Source organism: Acomys minous, assembly GCF_964271855.1.
Source record: "Acomys minous genome assembly, chromosome: 13".
Lineage (NCBI taxonomy): Eukaryota > Metazoa > Chordata > Mammalia > Rodentia > Muridae > Acomys > Acomys minous.
In genome coordinates this window covers 45,229,486-45,247,975 of record NC_140495.1, presented here as the reverse complement: position 1 = coordinate 45,247,975, position 18,490 = coordinate 45,229,486, and the positions used below count along the sequence as shown (strand labels likewise).

Genomic DNA, 18,490 nt, shown 5'->3' with positions numbered 1-18,490 from the left:
CAGTCCCTCTGCGGGCGCTCATCCTCGCTCCTCCCTCCCCATTACATACAGACTCTGCTGTACAGGCGATGCCGCGGTCCCTCTGCGGGCGCTCATCCTCGCTCCTCCCTCACCATTACATACAGACACTGCTGCACAGGCGATGCCGCGGTCCCCCTGTGGGCGCTCATCCTTGCCCCTCCCTCACCATTACACACCAGCCCTCCATGCCTTCCTGCCCCGAGCCTGGGTGACTCACACCAGTGCTGTTTCTCCATTCCTGTTGCAGAGTTGCTCTCCATCATTCTGTTCCACGGTGGTTACCAAAGAGTCAGGTTTCTGAAGACGCCTCTTTTAAAATCCACGAGTGTTCTCTAAGTATAACTCTCTTCATTTTGGACAGACTACATGCATACTGTTTCTTAAATTGACTCCTATATAGATTTTAAACTTTTCCTCTTCTCTCAACCCAATCTGTTTGACTACTCATCCCAGCATATTAGCTAATGATTTTAAAAGACCATTTGCCACAATGTAGGAGCCTCTGTGTTCCACCTGGAGTTAATGTGCATCGCCTCCCATCCACACTGTGGGTTAAGTGTGCTCTCCTGCATTCCTGCCCTAACGCTCACAGCAGTGTTTTGGCTCAGGCTCCAAATCAGTGAAACTGATCTAAAGCACATTGAGAGTCTATACAATCTTAGCTCACAGATCATTTCATCTAATAAACAGAAAACTGAAAAATAGTTTTGAGCTTGTATACTTTTCTCTGCGACTCAAAACAACATTAATTAATTTTTAAAATTAAGTACCATTAATTTGGCATCTTAATCTTGGAAAATACAGTTTGTTCATTAAAAATAAATATTATTTTGAGCAACTTGATCTAGTTAACTAGCAGAGAGGTGCTATTTGGTTTTTAAAGCTTTGAAGTTTTCAGAAAGTGTGTTTAGGACTAGCACAGTGTTTTACTGTGATGGGGCAGAGAGAGCCCACCCTGTTGATAAGGGAAGAAGTGGTCGAATGGACGTGTTTGTTTGTGACGTCTTCTTCTCTTTAATCACCGTCGTCCGCTTTTGTCCAGTTGGTTATCTGTTTGGTTTGGCTTCTGGTGAGGCCGCAGACACGATGAGGCCATAGGTACAATGATAAGCATCCTGTCAGGCTGACCCGAGACTCTCTGCCGCTGGACTTGTCTAGACATCAGTAAAGATGGCCAGGTACGCCTTCCTATAGAGCAGCTTGTGGTTAACGTTGCCTTCCAGTCTGTAAAGATGTTCTCTGCCAGCTCGGCCAGAGCCGCCTCTGGGAACAGATCTTATGCACAGCTGTGGAAGAGTTAAGGGTCTTCATCAAAACCTGTGTGCAGGCCAGAGGGTGATCGTCTATGCGGACATCATAAAGTTTTATTTAATTCTGGCAATATTCCTAAAGCTACGGGTTTTTGTTTTTTTGTTTTTTTTGTTTTTTTTCAAAGTAGACACCTGAACTCAGTTTTCCTATCTAGGAGGTTTTTGTTTTGTTGTTGGTGGTTTTTTTTTTTTTTTTTTTTTTTTTTTTTTTTTGAAAATCATTTCAGAAAAATGTTCTCCAAAATTTACAGCTTTTTATTACCTTTAAAAAAGAAAAGAAATTAGTAGGCACAGGAACAAGGTAGTTATTGATTTCCTTCTGTGAGCCAAATTCTATGACTGAACTGTTGCTAGCAAAACTAATGCCCAGTTAAATATCCATGCATAACTCCTACTGGGGCCCATGTGAGTGGGACAGGAATTTGTTTGTTTGTTTTTTGTTTTGGTTTTTCAAGACAAGGTTTCTCTGTGTAGCTTTGGCTGTCCTAGACTCGCTTTGTAGGCCAGGGTGGACTCGAACTCACAGTGATACTCCTGCTTCTGCCTCCCAAGTGCTGGGATTAAAGCCTTGTTCCACCACACCAGGCAGGGACAGGATTTTAAGTGTTTTGAGTCATCCACGTAGAGCAGAACTTTCCTCTCTTTGTTGTGACAGCGCCCCCTTGTGTTCCTTCTAGGTCACTGCTTTATGATGCCACTGGAATCTGAGCAGCCTGGAAACAAGGTCTTCATTTCTTACCAGGATAAAATGGCCCTGGGAAGCGATTTCTGCTGTCTATACAAACTTAAGTTCTGAGCAGCTTGTTCTAAGTACTTGTTGAACTGGATTTAAGTCCAGATACTTAAAAAAAAATCTGAGCAAGGTGTCAGGAACTGTTTCTTCCTCACACAGCCTCACCACTTCCTTCTCAAACTGTCCATACACAGTGAGAGAGGGGAACAAGGTCTCCCTATGTGGCCTAGGGTGGCCTAGGTCTCCCCGTAGCCCAGGCTAGCCTTCAGCTCACTATCCTTCTGCATCCAGCCCCAGCGCTGAGGTGACGGGAATGTCCCCTGTCTGGCTTCTATTTCTAATATTTTTTGGTTAGGATTTCTTTATTGCTATTTCTAATTGTATACATAAAAGGTATTTGTGTGGGAAACCTTTTAACAAGAAGGAGAAATTTAGGCTCATTGGAAGCATTGTTTATTTATTAACCTAAAATACTTGTGACTATCAAGGTACGTTGTCTGCTTTTTACATTTAGGATGAAGCCTAAGACATCATCACTGCAGATAAATCTCTTTGAAAGTTTTTATTCTCCAAGTTCCTTAAGGTTGCTATAAAGAATAATTAATATAATGAAAAAAAATCAATATTGTATATAAATTATGTAAGCTTAAAATAAAAGACCCTACAATAAATTAACCATTCCTTACAGCATATTCTCTTTTGGGTACACTTGTACTATATAAAGTGACAACCAGGATGAAAGACAGATTTTCTACAGTGTTTAGTAATCCACACTGTGCTCTGATGTGCCAGTAAGAAATATGTGTTGTTTTAAAGCAGGCATAGCAGCACACCTAAGAGGTAGAGATCGGAGGGTCAGGAAGTGAAGGCTAGCATCGGCTATCTAGTGAGTCCGAGGCCAGTCCTGGCCTGTGTTAGACTAGAGATAGAGGTAGATAGGCAGATAGATAGATAGATAGATAGACAGACAGACAGACAGACAGACAGATGCTAAGTATCATAGATATATGTACTTAGATAGAGGATAGACAGATATCAAATATATTTCCGTGTGTGTTGTATGTATGTGTGTGTATGTATAAAATTGTGTGTGTGTGTGTGTGTGTGTGTGTGTGTGTGTGTGTGTATATACACTTCATGCAGTTCCATGTGGAGGCTAGAATTCAACCTCAAATGCTGTTCCCCAGGAGTACTACCTACTGTGATTTTTGAGACAGGGCCTCTCACCAGGACCTGAGACTCACTGGTTAGGCTAGCCTGACTGGTGAGTAAACCTCAGGAATTCTCCCGTGTCTGCCTCCCCGGCACTGGGGTTACAAGCCACCCCCAGTCTTCCCCATGCATGCTGGGGATCCATCTCAGGTCCTGAAGTGTACACAGAGAGCACTTCCCAGACCCAGCCCATGCATCATCTTTAAAGAATTCCTAAGATAAAATCACAGTCACCTGTGCTAGGCTCCTGCCCCAGGTAATTCCTACAGACAGACACTGATGGTGCTGTGACTTTCCGAGTCTGGGCTAGTAGCAAAGGTTCCTTCACACACTCGTAGCCATCTCTGCTGTGTCTACTCTTTCACTTCCGAGAAACACTCTCGGGTCAGGGTCTCTTTCGAGTCTTTTTTCCTCCCTGAACTCATGCCTTTATGGTGAAGAGCGAACCAGCTTCCCTGTGTTCTCAGCTGGGGCTCCTCCATCTCTGCTCCACTGCTGAGAAATTTTGTTGTGACAAGAGTTTCAATCCAGGCTGCAGTTGAGGGTGCCAAGCTCTTTTCCATGTTCTCAGCACAGGAATTATTGTGACCTTTGTACCCTTGGTGCCTACCAACCCCCCCATTCCCTTCACTAGCCCCAAGCAAAGCGAGTCAGTCTGGACCCGCTGTACAAAGGGCAGCCGAGTTAGCCGAGTGGTAGAGCTTTCCTGAAGGCAAAGCAGCAGCAAACACCAGGGCGCCTGCTTAAACTCTGCTGACAAGGATGTAAAGCTAAATGTGGTTTATCTGTGGCGCAGTTTATGACGGTTTGTGAAAGACGCGGGTCTTCTGTGTCCACCTAACTTTCTTCCCCAAGGACAAGACAAATGTAGACTTATTTTCTCTTTCAGAAAAGAGGTGACGATTTTGAAACGGTCTCCTTCTGGCTCTCTAACACGTGCCGATTTTTGCACTGTTTGAAGCAATACAGCGGAGAAGAGGTGAGAAACCCTCAGAGCTCAGAGGTAAAACCAGCATGTTGTGCTTCCATTGGCCTTTAAAGGGAAAGCTTTAAAAACGCTTGAATCATGGTAATGTCCAACCAGCCCCCAGACAGGAAATGTACTGCTTCAGTGATGTCTGCTGTCTTCTGGTGAACTGAGCAATGATGTAATTTCTTCCTTTCTAGCATTTATGAGACAGCATGACGAAAACACATCAAGCGTCAGTTAGTGAGTGGTTACTAGAAAACAAATATTTTTCTTAATATGTTGTGATGGTCTATGTAGAATTAATATTAGCATATAGAATTGTTTATAGAAATGAATCTGTTTAGGCTAACTACAGTACCTTAAAGATAACCAACAAAAAAAAAACATAATCAAAAGCCGAGCGTAGTAGCGCATGCCTTTAATCCCAGCACTCAGGAGGCAGAGGCAGGCGGATCACTGTGAGTTCGAGGCCAGCCTAGTCTACAAAGTGAGTCCAGGACAGCCAAGGCTACACAGAGAAACCCTGTCTTAAAAAATCAAAAAACATAAAGTTATGGCTGAGCATAGTTGTGCACATCTTTAAACCCAGCATCACTGTGGAGATACAGGCAGGCAGATCTCTGAGCTCAAGCCCAGCCTAGTCTGCAGAGTGAGTTCCAGGGCAGCCAGGGATACACAGAAACCCTTCTCAAAAAGAAAAAAAAATAATATATGTATTTTCAGTGTATCTAAAATAAATCTATACTGATTTTGTTTGTAGTGAAGTTTTCATTTGTCAACCAAATGTAAAACTCTAAACTATTGATTACTGTTGAGAGCTGTTTACTATGTGTCTGACAGCACTTGCTACACAGAATATGTTTGTCATTTGATTGTTACAACATCTCATGCAGTTGGCATTAAGCCCATTGTACAGATGAGGCTCAGTGAGGCTCATCCTTTAGTCCGTGGCCTCTTGACTTAAGGAGCAGAGCTGTGACTGCATCTGCACAGGTTAAGACCCGTGCCCTGACCTTGTCCTTTCCGATCACCCATCCTTTGTCAGGGAGGCTGGCAGAGAAGCTGGTCAGGAGCACTTTATGGTACCCAGAGCAGAGGATTTTATGGCAAGATGACAGGAAGTACAAAGATGCCCAGGACACCTGAGAAAGTGGGCCTGAGAGAGCAGGACTCTGCTGGCCCCACACTTAGTGGCATCCACTGAGCAGCTCCGCCATTAGGTGGGGTCAGTGAGCAGCGCGCTTAGGTGCAGAGGCGGAAGACATGCTGCCTATGCAGGGAGCTCGCCTTTTAAACCAGCGCTACCAAAAGACTTTCCTAAGGTCTACTTGAAATCATCATGTAGATACCGAGAGTTAGAACAGAATGACAAAGTTCATTTACTTTCTAGTTCATAAAGCAGCTGGTATATTCAAGAGTATTATACAGAATAAATAATATTACGCATGTCCCTCTGGGGGTAGTCTATATGAAGAGGACTATATTTAAAGGGTGAGAGCTAAAAGTGTTTTCACTTATTTATTTAGTGGTTGGCAGTCGACCTGCTGTTCTATCAATGAGACAAGTTTCTTTTTCTCTTAAGTTAGATTTCTCCATCTTACTATTAGGAAGCCTTAAGTATAGACTGCAAGAGCATCTATTATTCAAAGCTAGTGAATGGAAGAGGGCGCTAACAGGAATGAAAACACAGGCATCAGTACTGGGAATGATTATCCTGGCAGTGGGCGTGAAGATGCTGAGCAAGTGGCAGAGTGAGGCAGACAAAGCCCCTGGGAGACAGTGAGGGGACAGAGGCCTGGCTCCCTGCGCACCACTAACACTGTGTGACAGTGAGGGGACAGAGGCCTGGCTCCCTGCGCACCACTAACACTGTGTGACAGTGAGGGGACAGGGGCCTGGGTCCCTGCGCACCACTTACACTGTGTGACAGTGAGGGGACAGGGGCCTGGCTCCCTGCGCACCACTAACACTGTGTGACAGTGAGGGGACAGGGGCCTGGGTCCCTGCGCACCACTAACACTGTGTGACAGTGAGGGGACAGAGGCCTGGCTCCCTGTGCACCACTAACACTGTGTGACAGTGAGGGGACAGAGGCCTGGCTCCCTGCGCACCACTAACACTGTGTGACAGTGAGGGGACAGAGGCCTGGCTCCCTGCGCACCACTAACACTGTGTGACAGTGAGGGGGACAGAGGCCTGGCTCCCTGCGCACCACTAACACTGTGTGACAGTGAGGGGACAGAGGCCTGGCTCCCTGCGCACCACTAACACTGTGTGACAGTGAGGGGACAGAGGCCTGGCTCCCTGCGCACCACTAACACTGTGTGACAGTGAGGGGACAGAGGCCTGGCTCCCTGCGCACCACTAACACTGTGTGACAGTGAGGGGACAGAGGCCTGGCTCCCTGTGCACCACTAACACTGTGTGACAGTGAGGGGGACAGAGGCCTGGCTCCCTGCGCACCACTTACACTGTGTGACAGTGAGGGGGACAGAGGCCTGGCTCCCTGCGCACCACTTACACTGTGTGACAGTGAGGGGACAGGGGCCTGGCTCCCTGCGCACCACTAACACTGTGTGACAGTGAGGGGACAGAGGCCTGGCTCCCTGTGCACCACTTACACTGTGTGACAGTGAGGGGACAGGGGCCTGGCTCCCTGCGCACCACTTACACTGTGTGACAGTGAGGGGACAGAGGCCTGGCTCCCTGTGCACCACTAACACTGTGTGACAGTGAGGGGACAGAGGCCTGGCTCCCTGCGCACCACTTACACTGTGTGACAGTGAGGGGACAGGGGCCTGGCTCCCTGCGCACCACTAACACTGTGTGACAGTGAGGGGACAGAGGCCTGGCTCCCTGTGCACCACTTACACTGTGTGACAGTGAGGGGACAGGGGCCTGGCTCCCTGCGCACCACTTACACTGTGTGACAGTGAGGGGACAGAGGCCTGGGTCCCTGTGCACCACTAACACTGTGTGACAGTGAGGGGACAGAGGCCTGGCTCCCTGTGCACCACTAACACTGTGGACAGTGAGGGGACAGGGGCCTGGCTCCCTGTGCACCACTAACACTGTGTGACAGTGAGGGGGACAGAGGCCTGGGTCCCTGCGCACCACTAACACTGTGTGACAGTGAGGGGACAGAGGCCTGGCTCCCTGTGCACCACTAACACTGTGTGACAGTGAGGGGACAGGGGCCTGGCTCCCTGCGCACCACTTACACTGTGTGACAGTGAGGGGGACAGAGGCCTGGGTCCCTGCGCACCACTAACACTGTGTGACAGTGAGGGGGACAGAGGCCTGGGTCCCTGCGCACCACTAACACTGTGTGACAGTGAGGGGGACAGAGGCCTGGCTCCCTGTGCACCACTAACACTGTGTGACAGTGAGGGGACAGAGGCCTGGGTCCCTGCGCACCACTAACACTGTGTGACAGTGAGGGGGACAGGGGCCTGGCTCCCTGTGCACCACTTACACTGTGTGACAGTGAGGGGACAGAGGCCTGGCTCCCTGCGCACCACTAACACTGTGTGACAGTGAGGGGGACAGAGGCCTGGCTCCCTGCGCACCACTAACACTGTGTGACAGTGAGGGGACAGAGGCCTGGCTCCCTGCGCACCACTAACGCTGTGTGACAGTGAGGGGACAGGGGCCTGGGTCCCTGCGCACCACTAACGCTGTGTGACAGTGAGGGGACAGAGGCCTGGCTCCCTGCGCACCACTAACGCTGTGTGACAGTGAGGGGACAGAGGCCTGGCTCCCTGTGCACCACTAACACTGTGTGACAGTGAGGGGACAGAGGCCTGGCTCCCTGCGCACCACTAACACTGTGTGACAGTGAGGGGACAGAGGCCTGGCTCCCTGCGCACCACTAACACTGTGTGACAGTGAGGGGACAGAGGCCTGGCTCCCTGCGCACCACTTACACTGTGTGACAGTGAGGGGACAGAGGCCTGGCTCCCTGCGCACCACTTACACTGTGTGACAGTGAGGGGACAGAGGCCTGGCTCCCTGCGCACCACTTACACTGTGTGACAGTGAGGGGACAGAGGCCTGGCTCCCTGCGCACCACTTACACTGTGTGACAGTGAGGGGGACAGAGGCCTGGCTCCCTGCGCACCACTTACACTGTGTGACAGTGAGGGGACAGAGGCCTGGCTCCCTGCGCACCACTTACACTGTGTGACAGTGAGGGGACAGAGGCCTGGCTCCCTGCGCACCACTTACACTGTGTGACAGTGAGGGGGACAGAGGCCTGGCTCCCTGCGCACCACTTACACTGTGTGACAGTGAGGGGACAGAGGCCTGGCTCCCTGCGCACCACTAACACTGTGTGACAGTGAGGGGACAGAGGCCTGGCTCCCTGTGCACCACTTACACTGTGTGACAGTGAGGGGACAGAGGCCTGGCTCCCTGCGCACCACTAACACTGTGCTGATCCTAGGGCTTCATGAAACACAACACGTCTCGCCAGAATGAACACTGCCTCACCAACTTTGACCTGGCTGAATATCGGCAAGTGCTCAGCGACTTGGCCATTCAGATCTACCAGCAGCTTGTGAGAGTGTTAGAGAACATCCTTCAGCCAATGATCGGTAAGAGCAGTGTCGCTGAGCATCATGGGTGCTCGCCAACAAGTGAGGCCAGTGGCACACGCAGGCGCCAGGCATGTATGCATGTGGCGAGCATAAAGTAGTAACTGTAGCAGAAGAAACCAGTCTCCTTATGACGGAAACGGGTTATATAAATAGTGTGCTGTCTGATTCCCTTGGGGTGTGTAGCATGTGTGATAGGAGTTAGGTACAAACTTGCAGGAGTTTTATTGGTTTTGGGGCTTTTTTTCTTCAAGTTACCAAACACTGTTAATCTCAAGGCAAATTAGAGGCCCTTCACTACTTCAGGCCTCCCTTAGTTTCATCCCCCTGACTGTGTGTTCCCCACATTTCTGCATTTTCACCTCCTTTAGTGAGCTTTTCTTTCACAGACCCATGGTTAAAACAGCTAGGGACATAAAAGTCTGAGGAGGTCATATGAGATGACAGTTATTTCCTCTCTTGTGCTTGAGAAGTTATAAATTTAAAATGCCCCCCACCCATTGACCAAAACGCAGGAAGTAAGAGAGGCAAAGGCGGCTCCCACTAGTCTTTTTCGTCTTTTGCCCATGTTGATTGCTGAACCAGCAGTTTGCCTGTAAGCTGTAAGCTGCCCTACTCTAACGGTCTCCGTCTCCCAGTTGTTTAATAGCAACAACAAATGTTTTGAATCAGTATCGGGTCTGTGGGGGGCTGAGTTTAGCAGGAGGAAATATAAAAACAATCCAGGCATAGTGATTGATGTTAAGGGCTTCCCAGGTAGGGAGTGGGCACCTCAGGGTAAACACGTCAGGATCTCTCTAAGGAGGCATAAGCCAGACGCTGAGAGAAAGGTGAGACAGCAATTCAAGAACAGAGACTAAAAGTCTGGAGAGACCGAGGCTATCCCAAACTCTCACTGTAGTTGTGAGGATCTCAGCCCCCCGGCTCCACACCACCATCTCTGACAGGTCTTACCCTAGACGGTTCCCAAGGCCATGCCTGTTACGTCTGAGATGAAACTCAAGAACGCTTATTTAACCACTCTCACCGCCCTCCCAGGTACCCATGCGAGTGCAGCCTCAACGCTGCTGCTGCTTGTAGAAAACACAGCAGTCAGATCACTTAATACTGTGGAAGGTTTCTGCGTTTAAAAAAAACTTACTACTTCATTAAAATGTAAGATTCAAAGGCTTATTCTTGGGGCAGTGCCTTCTCTCACTGTTTCATCCTCAAATCATGTCGTAAATTGTGTGTGTGCGTGCGTGCGTGTGTGTGTGTGTGTGTGTGTGCGCGCGCGCGCGTGCGTGCGCATGTGTCCGTCCATGTGCATGTGTGCACATGTGTGTGTGGTGGTGGTGGGGAGTCTGTGTGTATATGTGTGTATTTCCCTCTGAATCATTTAACACTTGGAATACCCCCGCAGTGTCAGGCATGCTAGAGCACGAAACCATTCAGGGTGTGTCCGGGGTGAAGCCCACGGGGCTCAGAAAGCGAACCTCCAGCATCGCAGACGAGGGTACCTACACGCTGGACTCCATCCTGCGGCAGCTCAACTCCTTCCACTCAGTCATGTGTCAGCACGGCATGGACCCCGAGCTCATCAAGCAGGTGGTCAAGCAGATGTTCTACATTGTCGGCGCCATCACCCTAAACAACCTCCTCCTGCGCAAAGACATGTGCTCCTGGAGCAAAGGCATGCAGATCAGGTGAGCAGACCCCAGCCAGCGTGTGTGGCAGCCCTGCTTGCCTGTCAAGTGTTGATGGCCTGTTTCCTGGCAGTGTGCCTGATGTTGGCACATGGCCAGGCAGCAAGGGTGTGGAGCCAGTTCTCCGGCCTAGATGGGTTCTCTTTGCTCAGAAGGGGTGTGTAAGATACACAACAACTTGGTTTTGTTTTCTTTTTATTTGCTTTGGTTGCGCAATAAGAAGATATTAGGAGGGAAAAAAAATGAGACTTTCTAATATTTTTGTGGTTGCTGTTAGAAATATCTTTCCATATTGGGAAAATGAGTAAGAATAGACCCAACAGGGGCTGGAGAGGTGCTCAGTGGTTAAGTACACTTTCTGTTCCTGCGCAGGATCCAGGCTAGGTCATCACGGACAGGGTGGTTCACAGCGGTCTGTGATTCAGGGTCCAGGGGATGTAGCTCCCTTCTCTGGCTTCTGTGCACACTGCACATACAGGGTGCATATATGTGCACCTAACCTAACATTCATACACCTAATTTTTTTTCTTTTTTAATTTTTAAGTTAAAGACAAATAGTAGGTCCAGAGAGATCATTTACTAACACTTGAATCTAAAGACAAACCATACTCCATTTTTGCTTATTTTAGTTTCTGATTTGTTTTGGAGACACTGGTCTTGGAGTCCCAGCTCTTCTGCTTCGGCTAGGAATGCAGGCATGCACCAGCAGTGCCCTGCAGCAGCTGCGCCTCGCCATTGCCTCATCATTGCAGCATAGCTGAATTTGGGGGCTAGTGGTTATTGTGAAGCATCCAGTAAACTTACCAAGATAAAAAAGGGGACTTTGACAGGTGGTGGTGGCGCACATCTTTAATCCCAGCACTCGGGATGCAGAGGCAGACGGATCTCTGTGAGTTCAAGGCCAACCTGGTCTACAGAGTGAGTCCAGAACAGCCAAGGCTACACAGAAAAACCCTGACTCTAAAAACTTTAAAAAAAAAAAAAAAAAGGTGGGGCAGGGGAGCTGGGGCCTACAGAATCTATAGTTACTATTAGCACGCTATAGTGCTCTATAGTTACCATTCTTATCCACATAACACATTAAGGTATTTCCTCCACTCACAAATTCTAACTTTTCGTGAAGTCTGTTTTTCTTGTTGTTTTAAAGACAGGGTCTCATGTAGCCAGTCTGATTCAAACCCATAGTGTAGCCAAAGAAAACTTTAAACTCCATATCTTCCTGCCTCTACCTCTCAAGTGCTGGGATTACAGATGTGTGCCACTACACCCAGCTGAGGTCACGCATCTTAATGTAAAGTCCCCCATCTGCCCGATGACTGAATTCTGACTGTCTGACCATCTGCCGTAACTGTAATTTGAAATCTACTATCAGATACCTGGGCACCTCTTAAAACCCTGGAATCTGTGTGCTTTCCTTCTCTCTCCAGCTTGGAGTCCTTGTCTCTGCCAAGGGCTTTTCCCTGCCCTCCTCTTCTTCTATCCCTAGGCTTTCCTGGGCCACTATCATCGTTCCCCAGGAAGCTTGAGCCTGAAGCATATGTTGGAGCACCTGGTTATTCAGTCACCCACCCTGTTTGGGGTCTTCTTAAGGAAGAACTAAGAGGTTTAGCCTGCAAAGGGAAGCTGTGTCTGAAATTGCAGAAGCCAGAAGTACATTCTAGTCAGCCGCTTAATAAGGACATTGTCATATGATATATTCAGTCTTGTTTATTAGCAAGTCTAAAAGCTTTTCCTCTGAGGACTTTGTTTCCATCTTCCAATAAAGAGTTGCAGTCTCTTGCCATTCGGTCTTACATAATTCAGATTATCAGCCTCATGACTTTATAATGATAAATGTTAAAGCACAGCTGATTAGATTTTAGAAAATTGAACAAAAATACTACCTGTCAGTTTAACTGACAAGGCTACATACACAAAATTAAGACACTTATGACAGCATTCACCAAATTTGCATTTTCTCTTATTTTCTCTTACACTCTCCTTTTTTATTTTTGGCACAGGTACAATGTCAGTCAGCTGGAAGAATGGCTGCGTGACAAGAACCTAATGAACAGCGGGGCCAAAGAGACTCTGGAACCTCTTATTCAGGCCGCGCAGCTCTTACAAGTGAAAAAGAAAACTGATGACGATGCAGAAGCCATCTGCTCCATGTGCAATGCTCTGACCACTGCCCAGGTACCTCAGCCCTGCGAGGGCAGCACGGCGTGTTGGGCGGCACAACATGGTGGGTGACACAGGGCGACACAGTGTAGTGGCCATCACAGGACAGTGGGCAGCACAGCGTGTTGGGTGGCACAGCGTGGTAGGCAGCACAGAGTGGTGGCCATCACAAGGCAGTGGGCAGCACAGCGTGGTGGGTGGCACAGAGTGGTGGGTGGCACAGCGTCGTAGGCAGCACAGAGTGGTGGCCATCACCAGGCAGTGGACAGCACAGCGTGGTAGGTGGCACAGAGTGGTGGGTGGCACAGAATGGTGGCCATCACAGGGCAGCACAGCGTGGTAGGCAGCACAGAGTGGTGGCCATCACAAGGCAGTGGACAGCACAGCGTGGTGGGTGGCACAGAGTGGTGGGTGGCACAGAATGGTGGCCATCACAGGGCAGCACAGCGTGTTGGGTGGCACAGCGTCGTAGGCAGCACAGAGTGGTGGCCATCACCAGGCAGTGGACAGCACAGCGTGGTGGGTGGCACAGAGTGGTGGGTGGCACAGAATGGTGGCCATCACAGGGCAGCACAGCGTGGTGGGCGGCACAGCGTGGTGGGTGGCACAGTGTGGTGGGTGGCACAGCATAGTGGCCATCACAGGGCATCACGGCGTGGTGGGCAGCACAGCATGGTGGTTGGCACAGGGCAGCACAGTGTGGTGGCCATCACAGCATAGTGGCCATCACAGGGGAGCTCAGAGAAGCCAGGCTTGCCCATTACTCTTCTCCCCACACTGACCTCCTCCCTTGACAGAGAAGATATATGTCTTTGTAAATCTGGAAGAGAGGAGATTTTATTACCAGTTAGCACATTTCAGTGCTAATCATGGTCACCTATAGAATATTCAGCAAAGAGTAAGTGTCTGGCCCTCCGTGTGTGTCCCAGGCCCTGCGACACAGCCTGGCACAATACAAAGTCCCTGCTCTCGTGGCACATAGACCCTGTTGAGCTCCCGGTCCATGAAGCTATTTCTATGTGGTTTGGTGGTTGATGGTTGTTCAGGTTGTTCTCTGTGGGGCCAGCAAGGTGGCTCAGGTCGTAAGGGCACTTACTGCCCAGCCTGAGGCCTCGGCTTGATCCCTGAGACCCACATGATAGGAGAGAACCAGCTTCCAGGGGTCGTCCTCTGACCTCCACACACATACATGTCCACACATGCACAAAATACTTCTTACTCTCTCATCTCTAGGAATGGTTAAATCCCATCGCTCAGTATCATACTTGTGGAAGTAAACAACTAACAGTGAAAAATCTCCATCTTCATGAGCTTACAGTTCAGTAAGGAGAACAGAAATGCTTGAAGCTGACACCATCAAAAACAAAATCACAGCAGATTCTGCTCTTAATGCTGACAAGAAGCGCTGGGGGTGAGGAAAGCCTTTTGGGAGAGGTGCCACTCCTTGAACTTAAGGAATAGGACAGGACAGGAATGCCGCTAGTGGGAACAGCAGCAGCCAGAAGAAGGCATGAAGAAGGCATGATTATTTCCTGGTGTGACTCACTCCCCCCAGGGACAGCACATGGAACCACAGTAGCAGCTTCTTAGTGTGGTGCTCCCTCTCACCCCAGTCCTTGCTGTAAGCTCTCTTGTAAGCGCAGTTAGTTGCCTTGAGCTCTTCCCCATTTCCGCCACCTATGGAAAGTTCTAGCACAGTGGGGACCCTATCCGTAGAGCTTCCTGTCCTCCAGCTCCTAAAGACCGCGCTCTAGCACTTAGTATCTCAACTTTAGGCCATGCCCCAGAGTTAGGTAGGCCATCCGGTTATTTATTTGGCAAGTTTCAGCGAGCAGTCCTTTGTGCAGTCCTAACCCTGGCTCTGAGTGGCTGCTTCCCGAGTCAAGTGTGTCACGCACAGCCTGGTCCGTGTCCCTGCCTTGGATTTCATGCCTCTCTGGTGCTTACCTTACTCTGCCTGTAGGCTGGCATCGTCCCGTACTTACTTAGCTTTGCGTTTAACTAATTTGAATATAAATAACCACGTGTGACTGTGATAGCCAGTGTGTTAGCACAGCTTTAAACTTGAAAGTGAAGCTGGGCATGGCGTACAGCCTGTAATTCCAGCACTTGGAGAGCAAGCTTGAGACCAGGGTAGGCAGAATAGGAAAACCACGTCTCAAAAAAACAAAACAAACAAACAAACAAAAAAAAAAAACCAAGACAAACAAACAGTTAATAAGGATAAAAATCACTTCCTACCTTACATAAACAATGATGTTCTTGAGGGTAACCTGGGCTACAGAATGAGTTCCACGCCAGCCTGAGGTACCCTGTCTCAGCCCTCTAATAACATAAAAGGAAAAGAAAAATGACTGTTTGATTTTTAAGACCATTTTTAATTTATTTCTTAACTTATTGGTTAAATTTATTAATTTATGTGTTTACCTTTATCTTATATACAGATGTTTTGCCTATATGTATGTCTGTGTGAGAGTATCAGATCTTAGAGTTACAGATAGTTGTGAGCTACCGTGTGGGTGCTGGGAATTGAACCCAGGTCCTCTGGAAGAGCAGTCAGTGCCCTTAACTGCAGAGCCAGCTCTCCAGCCCCTGGTTAAATTTCTTTAAAGACCTTGGTTTTTGTGTTATTCATTTATAATAACTTTCTTTTCTAACATGAATTTTTTGGTTTTTCGAGACAGGGTTTCTCTGTGTAGCCTTGACTGTCCTGGACTCGCTTTGTAGACCAGGCTGGCCTCGAACTCACAGCGATCCACCTGCCTCTGCCTCCTGAGTGCTGGGATTAAAGGCGTGCACCTCCACCGCCCAGCTTCTAAACATGAATTTTTAAGATTGTTTAAAATGAATAATATTTAATTCTGTTACTTTTAATATGTGAAGGTAGCAGGCTGCAGAATAGAATTCATTCCACTTGTATAAAAATAGCATAAGCCAGACTGTATAGACAGTAGCCCAGCGGTGGCCCAGGCTGTGACGAGCCACTGTTGCTCTAGAAGAGGGAGAGAATAAAAATAGGGACACTTTTCCCCCATGGTATATTTTGTACTGTTTGAATGTTTTTCTAAATTTTTTTTCTTCTTAAAATGTTGTATGACTGCACTCTTCTTCTAAATCTTAAAATACAAAGGCAAGTGTGGCCTTCGGTCCCTCCCCCCTCTCTCCCAGCCCGCCCCAGGCTGACCTGAAAAGGACATACACAGGTGTTTCCCACTCGCGAGATGTGATAAGCCAGCCTCTTTGTGAAATACTCAAACGCTTTACCCTTTATCTCTGCAGATCGTCAAAGTATTGAATCTGTACACACCCGTTAATGAGTTTGAAGAAAGGGTCTCTGTTTCATTTATCCGCACTATACAGGTAAGACACTTTTTTCTTTTTGACTGATTCGCCACATGGTCATTTGAATGGAATAGTCACAATGTTTTGGAAGGATAGTGTGTTTTTATCTTTTACCTTTCCATTTTACTTATTTTGCGGTGCATTAACTTTTTAATATAAGTTTATAGTCCATAATTATTTTTAAAACAAAAAATTAATAATTTTTATTAAACTTTGTAATAAGACATTTTGGTAGTAGACTGTCTTACAGATTGGAAGGGCTGATACCATTGGTCTTTTTTCTTACTCTTCTCAGGTGCGGTTACGGGACAGGAAGGACTCTCCACAGCTGCTCATGGATGCTAAACACATCTTCCCTGTCACGTTTCCCTTTAACCCGTCCTCCTTGGCCCTAGAGACCATCCAGATCCCAGCCAGCCTGGGCCTGGGCTTCATTGCACGGGTCTGAAGTCCCGTCCAGGCAGGCAGAGGAAATGCACTTCTCCTCTGAGTATGAACAGTTGTTTCCAGTGAGCTACTGAAAATACATTTTTAAAGAAGAAGTCACTAACTGGAAATCTCCCTGCAGTCCTTTCGCTTGGGAAGAGACTCCTTGTGCTGGGTTTAAAGCAAGATTCATTCTTCATCGGTTGGGAATCCTGAGTTTACATACAGCTGGAAGATGGCAGGGAGGAATGAGAAGACGAGTAAAAGGTGTGTGTCTTCAGCAGACAGCGTTTGTTTTACATCTTCACTGCTGCTTTTAAGTGGCATGCAGAAATACAATTCCATAGGTATGAACTGTTGGCAACAAGGCACAAACAAAAAAACTGAAAGAAAAATCACCACATAGCATATCAGCTTAGGGGCCAATCATGTGGATAATTGTCAAACTGGATCAAAAATAATAAACTGGCAATATGTAAAGTAATGTGACCAAGCAACTTCCTTATTTGTGTCACTATGGTACAGCAATGTGAAAGATGCTGGTTTGCTAGATAGCGTAGATGCCCTTTTGTACTGTAGCTTACCGAGCATCCTAAACTGCTGCTACGTGGTGTCTCCTGACATGAGTGATGGTCCCATTAGGCACCACCCAGTAAGCTTCTCTTTCATCGCTCTGTTTACAGTTCAGCCAGATTAGTTCCAACTGGATTATATGCAGTTATCCACGGGTCCATCTGCGCGAGCAGCAGACACTGGGCAGGTTGCACAGCACTAGGACAAGATGCTTGGTGATCAGGTGCAGAGCTAGGCAGAGTGGTTGTGCGTGTCATTGCTCACCAGGATGTATTACTTGATATGCTAATTAATTTCACCTGTGTGGACATCGCATCATGGTATAGTGTTGTGTAGAATTACTTATTTTTAGTTCCCAGGTCTGTTTCTTGCCATGCATATTCGACCTTGACCAGTTTTCTTTTTAATTTATTAAATGTTATATCCTCAGTCACTATCTAGAAAGGACTGTCAGAATATTTATAATTCAGATCTTGAAATTTTGATTATTCTATAAGTTATTCAAAAAGGCATATAATAAATCATTATAATTCAGGGGGGTTTAGGTGTTGCAACCTCTATAAATGTTCTCAGATACCACTGGATACTTCGAGAGCATCATATTATAAATACATTAAGAAGATTTATGTAAGAAATATAAAAAGATTATTAAATTTTATAGAGGATTTGGCTCATTAAGACCCAGATTCTGTACGTTTTCATTTTGAAATTCTAACTAGGCATATTCTCCATTTTTTTTCTGGAACTCTTATATAATAAATCCTTCAGGTTGTGCAAAAGCTAATTTTTTAGCTTTCATTCCTTTGGTTCTTAATTACAATCATCAATTGATATAGTTTACCTGTAAGATGGTCTATAACAGTAACATTTAAATATGTGCAATATTATTGATAAGAGCTAAACAGTTTCAAGTCAATGATAAATACTGTTATTAAACAGCAGTTATTGTTCATTCTCCTGCTGGAACCTGAGTGTCCTTATTTGTAAAGGAAGAAGGTTGGACATTGTCCCCATTTTCAGTTCCCTCGTGCTTGGTTTCTGGAGAAAGTGCCACAAGTGCTCAGTCCATCCTGCTGTAAAGACCAGTGTTCAGTGCCTGTCAGTGCCCTAAGGGTAATACAGGAAGTCAAAAGTTTATGCAGCCACAACCTTTCCTTAACATACTCATTTAGGAACTTTAGACATCCTAATATATTTGTATCATTTGAAAGTTACTTAGTTTACGTAATTTTTGTTACATGATGAACTGGTTTTTTTGTTTTTGTTTTTGTTTTTTTGGCAGGGAGTGGGGGGGTTATAGTGCTGGGAATTGAACCCAGGGCTTCATGTGTGTTAAATAAGTCACTGAGCTACAGTCTAAACCTTTTTGTTGTTGTTGTTGTTGTTGCTGTTGTTGTTTTTCGAGACAGGGTTTCTCTCTCTAGCCTTGGTTGTCCTGGACTTGCTTTGTAGACCAGGCTGGC

General features: G+C 47.2%; 1 protein-coding gene across 4 annotated transcripts in view; it reads left to right on the top strand.

Moving 5' to 3' along the window:
- The window catches only part of MYO5A (myosin VA), a 166,181-nt gene extending 149,243 nt beyond the window's left edge, over nt 1-16,938 (top strand). For all 4 annotated transcript variants that reach the window (XM_084754566.1, XM_084754564.1, XM_084754567.1 and 1 more), the window contains 6 exons: nt 4,166-4,255; nt 8,691-8,841; nt 10,244-10,526; nt 12,527-12,701; nt 15,966-16,046; nt 16,324-16,938. In XM_084754566.1, coding sequence (XP_084610692.1) covers nt 4,166-4,255; nt 8,691-8,841; nt 10,244-10,526; nt 12,527-12,701; nt 15,966-16,046; nt 16,324-16,476 — 933 coding nt within the window. In that variant the 3' untranslated portion in view covers nt 16,477-16,938. The remainder of the gene's footprint in view (nt 1-4,165; nt 4,256-8,690; nt 8,842-10,243; nt 10,527-12,526; nt 12,702-15,965; nt 16,047-16,323) is intronic.
- The last annotated feature ends 1,552 nt before the right edge of the window (nt 16,939-18,490 follow it).